This window comes from Coregonus lavaretus (assembly GCF_964263955.1).
Source record: "Coregonus lavaretus genome assembly, chromosome: 30".
Taxonomy (NCBI): Eukaryota; Metazoa; Chordata; class Actinopteri; order Salmoniformes; family Salmonidae; genus Coregonus; species Coregonus lavaretus.
Window position 1 is genome coordinate 15,007,813 of NC_140017.1, and position 10,379 is coordinate 15,018,191.

The 10,379-nt window shown below is 44.5% G+C and overlaps 1 protein-coding gene across 1 annotated transcript in view; it reads left to right on the top strand.

Annotated features, from left to right (window-relative positions):
* LOC311105577 (gap junction delta-2 protein-like) overlaps positions 1 to 9,885 on the top strand; it is a gene marked incomplete at both ends in the record, with an annotated part of 27,632 nt that extends 17,747 nt beyond the window's left edge. Inside the window, one exon of the mRNA XM_084147763.1 lies at positions 9,042 to 9,885. Coding sequence (XP_084003889.1) covers positions 9,042 to 9,885 — 844 coding nt within the window. The remainder of the gene's footprint in view (positions 1 to 9,041) is intronic.
* Positions 9,886 to 10,379: the final 494 nt, after the last annotated feature.

Below are 10,379 nucleotides of genomic sequence, written 5' to 3' on the forward strand. Positions count from 1 at the left end.
TCTGCTTGTTTCTCCCAGTGATTACCGTACTCTGATCCTGTGCCCGTGCCCTCGACTACGACTACGCCCGCTCCCTTGGTACCTCTGCCTGTCTCTGCCTTGCCCGGTTTTGACCACAGCTCGCCCGACCACGATTAAGCTATTCCCTTGTCTGTACTTTAATAAAACATCGCAATTCTGCGAATGGATCTTACCACTCTGTCCGAGTATTCATTACAATATCCTGTAATACAGTACTGTTTTTACTGTAAACAAAACCCACCAGAGCACTGCACACTCAGCAGTGATTTCAGTTACAGTATACTGTAATGTAAACTACTGTTATAGAATAACTGTTATGTTGCCCTGTGGATTTACAATATTTTAGAGTGTCATGGAGCTTGAAACCAGGCCAACACCCACATACTCGTCTTTGTGGATGAGGCTGGTTTTAACATGGCCAAAACACGCCGACGTGGAAGGAATGTTATTGGGAAAAGAGCAACAGTGAATGTCCCGGTCCAGAGGGGTGCCAACATCACAATGTGTGCCGCAATATCCTCTGAAGGATTGCTGTTACATAAACCACTAATTGGGCCATACAACACAGAGCGCCTCATTTCATTCATGGATGACCTCTATGGAAGGCTTTTGCCAGGTGAAGAAAGAGGGCAAGTCAGAAGAAATATGGAAACCTGGGTGATTGTATGGGACAATATGGCATTTCAACACTCCCATGCAGTCACAGAGTGGTTTGCAGCCCTTCCCGGGATGGTGTCACTTTTCCTCCCCCCTTACTCTCCCTTCCTCAACCCCATAGAATAATTATTTTCCTCATGGAGGTGGAAAGTTTATGACCACCATCCACATGATCAAATGTCACTCTTGGATGCAATGAATGCAGGATGCCTGTATATCTCTGCAGAAGATTGCCAGGGATGGATCAGGCATAGAAAGAGATTATTTCCCAGGTGTATTGCGCAAGACGCCATACGGTGTGATGTGGATGAGAATTTGTGGCCCAATGCAGCAGACAGGGTTGACTGGCATTGTTATATGGCATTGTCATTTGGACAATATGCTATGCATAGTCATAGTGTGTATACACTTTTTGATGGTTTAACAGTACTGGAATTATTTATTAATGTGTATTTTGGAATTACTCTGCAAAAAGCAAAATACAGTAATTTGCAAAAATACAGTAAATTGTATTGAAGCATATTGCAGCCTTTCTGCTTTATTTCTTTACATATCTTGCAGGACATTCTATAGAGTACAGGTTTGCCACTATTCTTTTGTAAAAATGACTGTTGGTTCATCAAAAAAAAAAAGATATTAAAGACAAATTGACACATTTTCAAGTGGTAGCCGTTTTTAGAGTTTTGTAGGTCGTGATACTATGAATGACAAAGTGTGCATGTCGTGAAAGACTGTTAGCTTTCATTTGGTAGAAAGATTTGCTTTTGAGACATGTAGGATGTGCATTGCCAAGTTGCATGTTGTTTTGATAACTGTATTTAGAGTTTTGCACATGTATCCGCAGTATTGAACAATGCTTGTTAGCAATCGAAAAAAACTGTAAGCTGTTGTCCTGACGCACAACCAGTGTGTGAGCGTGTGTGTGCATTCATGTGTGTAAGCATGTGTGTGTTCGATTTGATATAGTGAATGTGTGTATATGAATAGACGTGTGTGTGTGTGTGTGTGTGTGTGTGTGTGTGTGTGTGTGTGTGTGTGTGTGTGTGTGTGTGAGCGAGCGGTGGAGGAAATAGGCTACATTCTCTGGGGAGAGTCGATACGGCCAAGATTCTGCCCTTACCTGAAGCAAGACGTAGCTGTGGGCTAGGTGCCAAATGGCCTGCTGTCAAGTCAACCAGGTCCTATTGATGATAAACCTTGGCATCCAGACACAAGACAGGCGTGAGGAAGCCAGGGAGATGCTCTATAGAGAGAGTTAAAAGGATGAGGCCAGGTAAAGCTGCAGCAGAAGCCAGATGACAGGGAAAGAGGGAGCCCTTTAAGAGGATTACACAGCAGTTATCACATGGGGAACGTTTAAATCCTTTGACTCTTCACAGCTTCTTTTGTATAGGTCGCTTTTTCAGCCATCACCTAATGAAAAGGACTTGAATACTTTCTAATAACATGACCTAGCCCATCCAGTGGATAAAACAGATGGAACACATCCACTTCTCTAGTGTCTGTTATATTAGTATATATCGGCCGTGTTCATGGTTATCAATAAGAGTCTATCATAGATCAACCGTCTGCAACATTCTATACAACAGGTTGGGAGAGATGTTCTCTCTCCTGGGTGTAGAGTGATTTTTATCTGTCTTCCATCCACAGATGACAGCAGACAGTTCCAGTCGGCTTTGGTAGCATTGTTATTGCTGGTGTTTCTTCTCAGCTTGCTGGGTAGTCAAACTGCCTTTCTTCAAACTGCCTTGCACACCTCTCCTTTTTCTTCCCATCTGTTGTTGCCATGGTAACTGGTGGAGGAAGTTGGGTGCAAGGGGAGAGGAGGGGAGGGGGTTTGTGGGTAAAGGCACCAGGGAGCCCCCCTTCCTCCTCTCTTACCCCCTTTCCTCAATCAACATATTATCTCCAAGGGTTACAGAAAGAAACACTGTAGAATCGGTAAGTCACACTTAAGGAAGACCGACATTAATGAACGTACAGTATAACAGGGGCTGTTCTTCCTCCATAACAACAACGGTACAGCAGCATCACTTCAAATGGCATGTCTGTGGGGTTTTTTTAGCAAGCAAACAATGCAAGCGGCTCAGTTGTTTGTGTGCCGACAGTTGTGACAACGCTTCCCTCCGAGAAAGAACGTATCATTTCACATGTTGGTGCACACTGTTAGTTACTGATCACTGAAGATACAAATAGGGCTTCAAACAAAGGCCAGCAGAACCACTCAGATAGTTTTTGACATTTTTGTAAGATTCTCAAAGGAGATTTCGTTGTAATGTTAAACAGGGTCTGCCGACAATGTTAGCAAAAATGCAAAAAAAAAAAAAAAAAAAGATAAATAATATTTGGAGCTTATTCTGTTGCAGTGCCAGGTAGAGATATGGAGGGAACGAGGAGGAGGAAGGGAGGGAAAGAGAGGGGGGTTATGGAGGGAGCGAGATGGTAGGAGCAGGAGCACAGGGAAAGGAAAGACAGAAAGAGAGATAGTGAAGGGAGAAGAGGAGAAGAAGTAGGTGGGGACTGTGGGCATAGATAATCTAAAGCTTTTCGATGGAATTAAAAAAACTCCTAGGCCTAATGCAAGAATGCTCCATTGGCCCTGGTGCAGATTAAGGTTGTGGGTTTGCGTGTGGAAGCCATTATATAATTCATTCTCCCTGATGAGATTTTGTTCTCTCATAGCTTTAAAAAACAAACAAATTGGCAGGTTTTTTTATTCAAGGAAAATCTGTAGCTACTGCATTTTTTGGTGACTTTTTATCCCTGTCTGTAACTAATTCGACAGTAAGTTGATGTTTCCCTCTGTACCTAATCATTTTTCACAGACTTTGACTAATACAGTACGCTAGCTGGCACAATGCTCTAGAACTGTTATAGTTAATAATGGGTCCTAAGCTCCTTAATGGAGTCACTACAAGGGCAAAAGCATTTAATTGTTTTAGTCTCTACTGCATTTCCATCCGGCACACCAGTTTACAGGTGGGCGGATTGGGAGCATGTATTTGAGTTTTGTCCTTTTCATTTTTTTTCGGGCAAATTTTTTTACCTCTGCAGTCTCTGTCTAGGATGAGCGCTAGGCCTACATGTGAATAGCGGCTGACTTTGGGTCATATTAAATATGGCCCTTGAAACCACAGCTGTGGCATGTGCAGGCCAGTAAAACCTCTCCGATTTCACCCACAGCAGCCAAACCGCATCCAACTATTTGGCAACTAAGGTGGCAATCCCACTTTCTTCTGTTGTCGTCATCACTTCATAAAAGTTATCACAATATTGTTAATGAGTTCCAGGACTAATGGATTGGTATTGTCAGTCGCAGGTGGGTAAATCTGTGCCCTGCGCGCATGGAGTAATTATGATGATTTATGGTTAATTTGAAGTGTGAATCTTCGAGAGTTGCAGGCGACGCCAAACAAAAGGTTTGCCGTCCTCGAGTGTTAAAATGCCTGCTGTGTTTGTCTGAAAAATGAATGAGACAAGAGCTTTGAGTGAGAGTGTGTGAGTTAAACTGACAGTGAAAGAGAAGGGTGCCTCTGAAGCCCACTCACAGAATGAGTTAAATAAAATCCACCTGTGTGCAATCTAAGTGTCACATGATCTGTCACATGATCTCAGTATATATACACCTGTTCTGAAAGGCCCCAGAGTCTGCAACACCACTAAGCAAGGGGCACCACCAAGCAAGCGGCACCATGAAGACCAAGGAGCTCTCCAAACAGGTCAGGGACAAAGTTGTGGAGAAGTATAGATCAGGGTTGGGTTATAAAAAAATATCCTAAACTTTGAACATCCCACAGAGCACCATTAAATCCATTATAAAAAAATAGCTGAATAGTTATGCACGCTCAAGCTTTCTGTTTTTTTGTCTTATTTCTTGTTTGTTTCACAACAAAAAATATCTTGCATCTTCAAAGTGGTAGGCATGTTGTGTGAATCAAAAGATACAAACCCCCCAAAAATCCATTTTAATTCCAGGTAGTAAGGCAACAAAATAGGAAAAATGCCAAGGGGGTGAATATTTTCGCAAGTCACTGTACACTTGTATACATATGCATGCCCTCTCACAGGCTATAATGTTCTTTTCAGAATGAATATTCTCAACATGTCACATTAAGCACACCACTGAAAAATCACAGTGAATTGCTTCACACCTCCGCTACCACGGTAATTGCTCTTTATCGCTCTTTCCCCTCTCTTTCTGTCACACGCACAGAAATAGCACGTAAAGCGCAAACAAGGTGCACAGTATTGCTAAGGGGAGAGAGGAAAAATGGGAAGACAGATTGTGTGTTACAAAATTCATTAGAGCAAGATCCACTTTAGCAGGGACTGAGATGAGAGTTACCGTGTTAAATGAGCCTGATGCTAAAATTAGACCATGAGCAGAGATACGTGTCATGTCCCTGTTTTAATTTACTGTTGTGCTGGAGATAAAATGACTGGAAGTAGCATGTGAAAAAATATTCCGGTAATAATTGTTCTTTCTCTAATATACAGGGCATTCGGAAAGTATTCAGACACCTTGACTTTTTCCACATTTTGTTACGTTACAGCCTTATTCAAAAATATATTGAATTTTTCCTCATCAATCTGCACACAATATTCCATAATGACAAAGCAAAAACAGGTTTTTTGACATTTTTGCAAATGTATATAAAAAATAAGAAACACCTTATTTACATAAGTATTCACATCCTTTGCAATGAGACTCGAAATTGAGCTCAGGTGCATCCTGTTTCGAATTATCATCCTTGAGATGTTTCTACAACTTGATTGGAGTCCACCTATGGTGAATTCTATTGATTGATTGGACATGATTTGGAAGGCACACACCTGTCTATATAAGGTCCCACAGTTGACAGTGCATGTCAGAGCAAAAACCAAGCCATGAGGTCGAAGGAATTGTCCGTAGAGCTCAGAGAGAGGATTGTGTCGAACCACAATGGGGAAGGGTACCAAAAATGTACTGCAGCATTGAAGGTCCCCAAGAACACAGTGGCCTCCATCATTCTTAAATGAAAGAAGTTTGGAACCACCAAGACTCATCCTAGAGCTGGCCTCCTGGCCAAACTGAGCAATCGGGGAGAAGGGCCTTGGTCAGGGAGGTGACCAAGAACCCGATGGTCACTCTGACAGAGCTCCAGAGATCCTCTGTGGAGATGGGAGAACCTTCCAGAAGAACAACAATCTCTTCAGCACTACACCAGTCAGGCTTTTATGATAGAGTGGCCAGACGGAAGCCACTCCTCAGTAAAAGGCACATGACAGCCTGCTTGGAGTTTGCCAAAAGGCACCTAAAGGACTCTTAGACCATGAGAAACAAGATTCTCTGGTCCTGATGAACCCAAGATTCACCTCGTTGGCCTGAATGCCAAGCATCAGGTCTGGAGGAAACCTGGCACCATCCCTACGGTGAAGCATGGTGGTGGCAGCATCATGCTGTGGGGATGTTTTTCAGCGGCAGGGACTGGGAGACTAGTCAGGATCAAGGGAAAGATGAAGTGAGCAAAGTACAGCGAGATTCTTGATGAAAACCTGCTCCAGAGTGCTCAGGACCTCATACTGGGGCGAAGGTTCACCTTCCAACAGGACAACAACCTTAAGCACACAGCCAAGACAACGCAGGAGTGGCTTCGGGACAAGTCTCTGAATGTCCTTGAGTGGCCCAGCCAGAGCCCGGACTTGAACCCGATTGAACATCTCTGGAGAGACCTGAAAATACAGTGGCTTGTGACAGTATTCACCCCCCTTAGCATTTTTCCTATTTTGTTGCCTTACAATCTGGAATTAAAATGGATTTTGGGGTTTTTGTATCATTTGATTTATACAACATGCCTACCACTTTGAAGATGCAAAATATTTTTTATTGTGAAACAAACAAGAAATAACACAAAAAAACAGAAAACTTGAGAGTGCATAACTATTCACCCCCCCCCCCCCCCCCCAAAGTCAATACTTTGTAGAGCCACCTTTTGAAGCAATTACAGCTGCTAGTCTCTTTGGGTATGTCTCTATAAGCTTGGCACATCTAGCCACTGGGATTTTTGTCCATTCTTCAAGGCAAAACTGCTCCAGCTCCTTCAAGTTGGATGGGTTCCGCTGGTGTACAGTAATCTTTAAGTCATACCACAGATTCTCAATTGGATTGAGGTCTGGGCTTTGACTAGGCCATTCCAAGACATTTAAATGTTTCCCCTTAAACCACTCAAGTGTTGCTTTAGCAGTATGCTTAGGGTCCTGCTGGAAGGTGAACCTCCATCCCAGTCTCAAATCTCTGGAAGACAGAAACAGGTTTCCCTCAAGAATTTCCCTGTATCCATCCATCATTCCTTCAATTCTGACCAGTTTCCCAGTCCCTGCCAATGAAGAACATCCCCAAAGCATGATGCTGCCACCACCATGCTTCACTGTGGGGATGGTGTTCTCGGGGTGATGAGAGGTGTTGGGTTTGCGCCAGACATAGCGTTTTCCTTGATGGCCAAAAAGCTCAATTTTAGTCTCATCTGACCAGAGTACCTTCTTCCATATGTTTGGGGAGTCTCCCACATGCCTTTTAGCGAACACCAAACGTGTTTGCTTATTTTTTTCTTGAAGCAATGGCTTTTTTCTGGCCACTCTTCCGTAAAGCCCAGCTCTGTGGAGTGTATGGCTTAAAGTGGTCCTATGGACAGATACTCCAATCTCCGCTGTGGAGCTTTACAGCTCCTTCAGGGTTATCTTTGGTCTCTTTGTTGCCTCTCTGATTAATGCCCTCCTTGCCTGGTCTGTGAGTTTTGGTGGGCGGCCCTCTCTTGGCAGGTTTGTTGTGGTGCCATATTCTTTAAAAAAAAATGTATAATGGATTTAATGGTGCTCCATGGGATGTTCAAAGTTTCGGATATTATTTTATAACCCAACCCTGATCTGTACTTCTCCACAACTTTGTCCCTGACCTGTTTGGAGAGCTCCTTGGTCTTCATGGTGCCACTTGCTTGGTGGTGCCCCTTGCTTAGTGGTGTTGCAGACTCTGGGGCCTTTCAGAACAGGTGTATATATACTGAGATCATGTGACAGATCATGTGACACTTAGATTGCACACAGGTGGACTTTTTTAAACTAATTATGTGACTTCTGAAGGTAATTGGTTGCACCAGATCTTATTTAGGGGCTTCATAGCAAAGGGGGTGAATACATATGCACGCACCACTTTTCCATTATTAATTTTTTTGAATTTTTTTCATTCCACTTCACGAATTTTGACTATTTTATGTATGTCCATTACATGAAATGCAAATAAAAATCCATTTAAATTACAGGTTGTAATGCAACAAAATAGGAAAAATGCCAAGGGGGATGAATACTTTTGCTAGGCACTGTAGCTGTGCAGCGATGCTCCCCATACAATCTGACAGTTGTATGGGGCTCTGCAGAGAAGAATGGAAGAAACTCCCCAAATACAGGTGTGCCAAGCTTGTAGCGTCATACCCAAGAAGACTCAAGGTTGTAATTGCTGCCAAAGGTGCTTCAATAAAGTACTGATTAAAGGGTCTGAGTACAAACAATTCTAAAAACCTGTTTTTGCTTTGTCATTATGGGGTATTGTTTGTAGATTGATGAGGAGAAAAAAAAAACATTTAATCCATTTTAGAATAAGGCTGTAACGTAATTGTCACGATCGTTAGACGGAGTAGACCAAGGCGCAGCGTTGAAAGCAAACATACTCTTTATTGTGATCTCACGAACAAAAACAACAAACGATACGTGCAGTCCTACGGTACAGACCAAAAGGAACAAACCAACTGGAACAAACCAAACGGAAACAAGATCCCACAAACACTAAGGGAAAAACAGACTGTTTAAATATGGTTCCCAATCAGAGACAACCAGCAACAGCTGACACTCGTTGCCTCTGATTGGGAACCAATCTGGCCAACATAGAAATATAACACATAGAACTATAACACAGAACTAGAACACATAGAATCTACACACCCTGGCTCAACATATAGAGTCCCCAGAGCCAGGGTGTGACAGTAATAAAATATGGAAAAAGTAAATGGGCTGAATACTTTCTGAATGCACTGTAGATGTTGTGCTCAGCAAATGAATGTGCTCTAGATGAATCCCTTTTTTCTACCTTGTCTAAAGGAACGGTGACATCATGTCCTATCACTGCTCATCGTTCCCACAACTCCACATCTCTTATCCAAGTTATCTCTCTCTCTTGCTCCTGCTGCGCCCAAAGCTTCTTCAATCTCTTTAATCCAAAATCTTTTACTGGTCTTCTACTATCCTTTCTCACTTCACCTCCAGTTGTTAATTGTATCTAATATCTCTCTCTCTCTCCCTCTCTCTCTGTGTCTCTCTTTCTCTCTCTCTGACAGGATTCTTCTGACTGTGGTGGTGATCTTTCGGATACTGATCGTGGCCATCGTTGGCGAGACGGTGTACGAGGACGAGCAAACCATGTTCATCTGTAACACCCTGCAGCCGGGCTGCAACCAGGCCTGCTACGACAAGGCCTTCCCCATCTCCCACATCCGCTACTGGGTCTTCCAGATCATTCTGGTGTGTACACCCAGCCTGTGCTTTATCACCTACTCCGTGCACCAGTCGGCCAAGCAGCGTGACAGACGCTACTCCTTCCTCTACCCACTGCTGGAGCGTTCCGATTATGGGCAAAGCAGCACCAGGAAGCTTCGTAACATCAACGGCATCTTGGTGCACCACGGCGACGGTGGCGGGAAGGATGAGCATGACTGCATGGAGGTCAAGGAGATCCCCAACGTGCCGCGGGGGCTCACACATGGCAAGAAGTCCAAGCAGCGCCAGCAGGAGGGCATCTCGCGCTTTTACATTATCCAGGTGGTGTTCCGTAACGCGCTGGAGATAGGCTTTCTGGTGGGACAGTACTTCCTATACGGCTTCAGCGTGCCGGGCATCGTCGAGTGCGACCGCTACCCCTGCGTGAAGGAGGTGGAGTGCTACGTGTCACGGCCCACCGAGAAGACGGTCTTCCTGGTCTTCATGTTCGCCGTGAGTGGCATCTGCGTGCTGCTCAACCTGGCAGAGCTCAACCACCTGGGCTGGAGGAAGATCAAGGCAGCCATCCGGGGCGTGCAGGCACGCCGGAAGTCCATCTGCGAGATCCGCAAGAAGGACATGTCCCACCTGTCGCAGCCCCCCAACATGGGCAGGACCCAGTCCAGCGAGTCCGCCTATGTCTGATGGAGACAGGGCTATACGCTGGGTAAATGCGGGGGCAGGGTAGGGAACGAGTGGGACGACCACTCCATTCCACACTCTCTTTTTAGAGTTTTAATGGAAAGAGGAGGAGGAGGGGGTGATAAAAGCTGGTGTATTTTATTCAACTATGACCAGCGAGGTGCTTTACCATATTGCCTCCTTGTGTGTGTGTGTGTGTGTGTGTGTGTGTGTGTGTGTGTGCGTGCGTGCGTGCGTGCGTGCGTGCGTGCGTGCGTATGTGCTCCTTGGTTTATGTCCCATCCAGAGAGAGAATCCCCATCAGCATGGTTAAGCTTGAGTGGAAATGCTTGGGCCGGCACATTCTCCTACTGATCTACCCCAGGATCATATGGGAACCCTGTAATGGGACACACAGCCTGGAGTGTGTAACGTGCAGGCTCTATGAAACACTCTGTCGGGAGCAGAAGAGAGAAGAGGGAGAGGGGGGAGTTGCTGGTAGACATTGACATCAACAG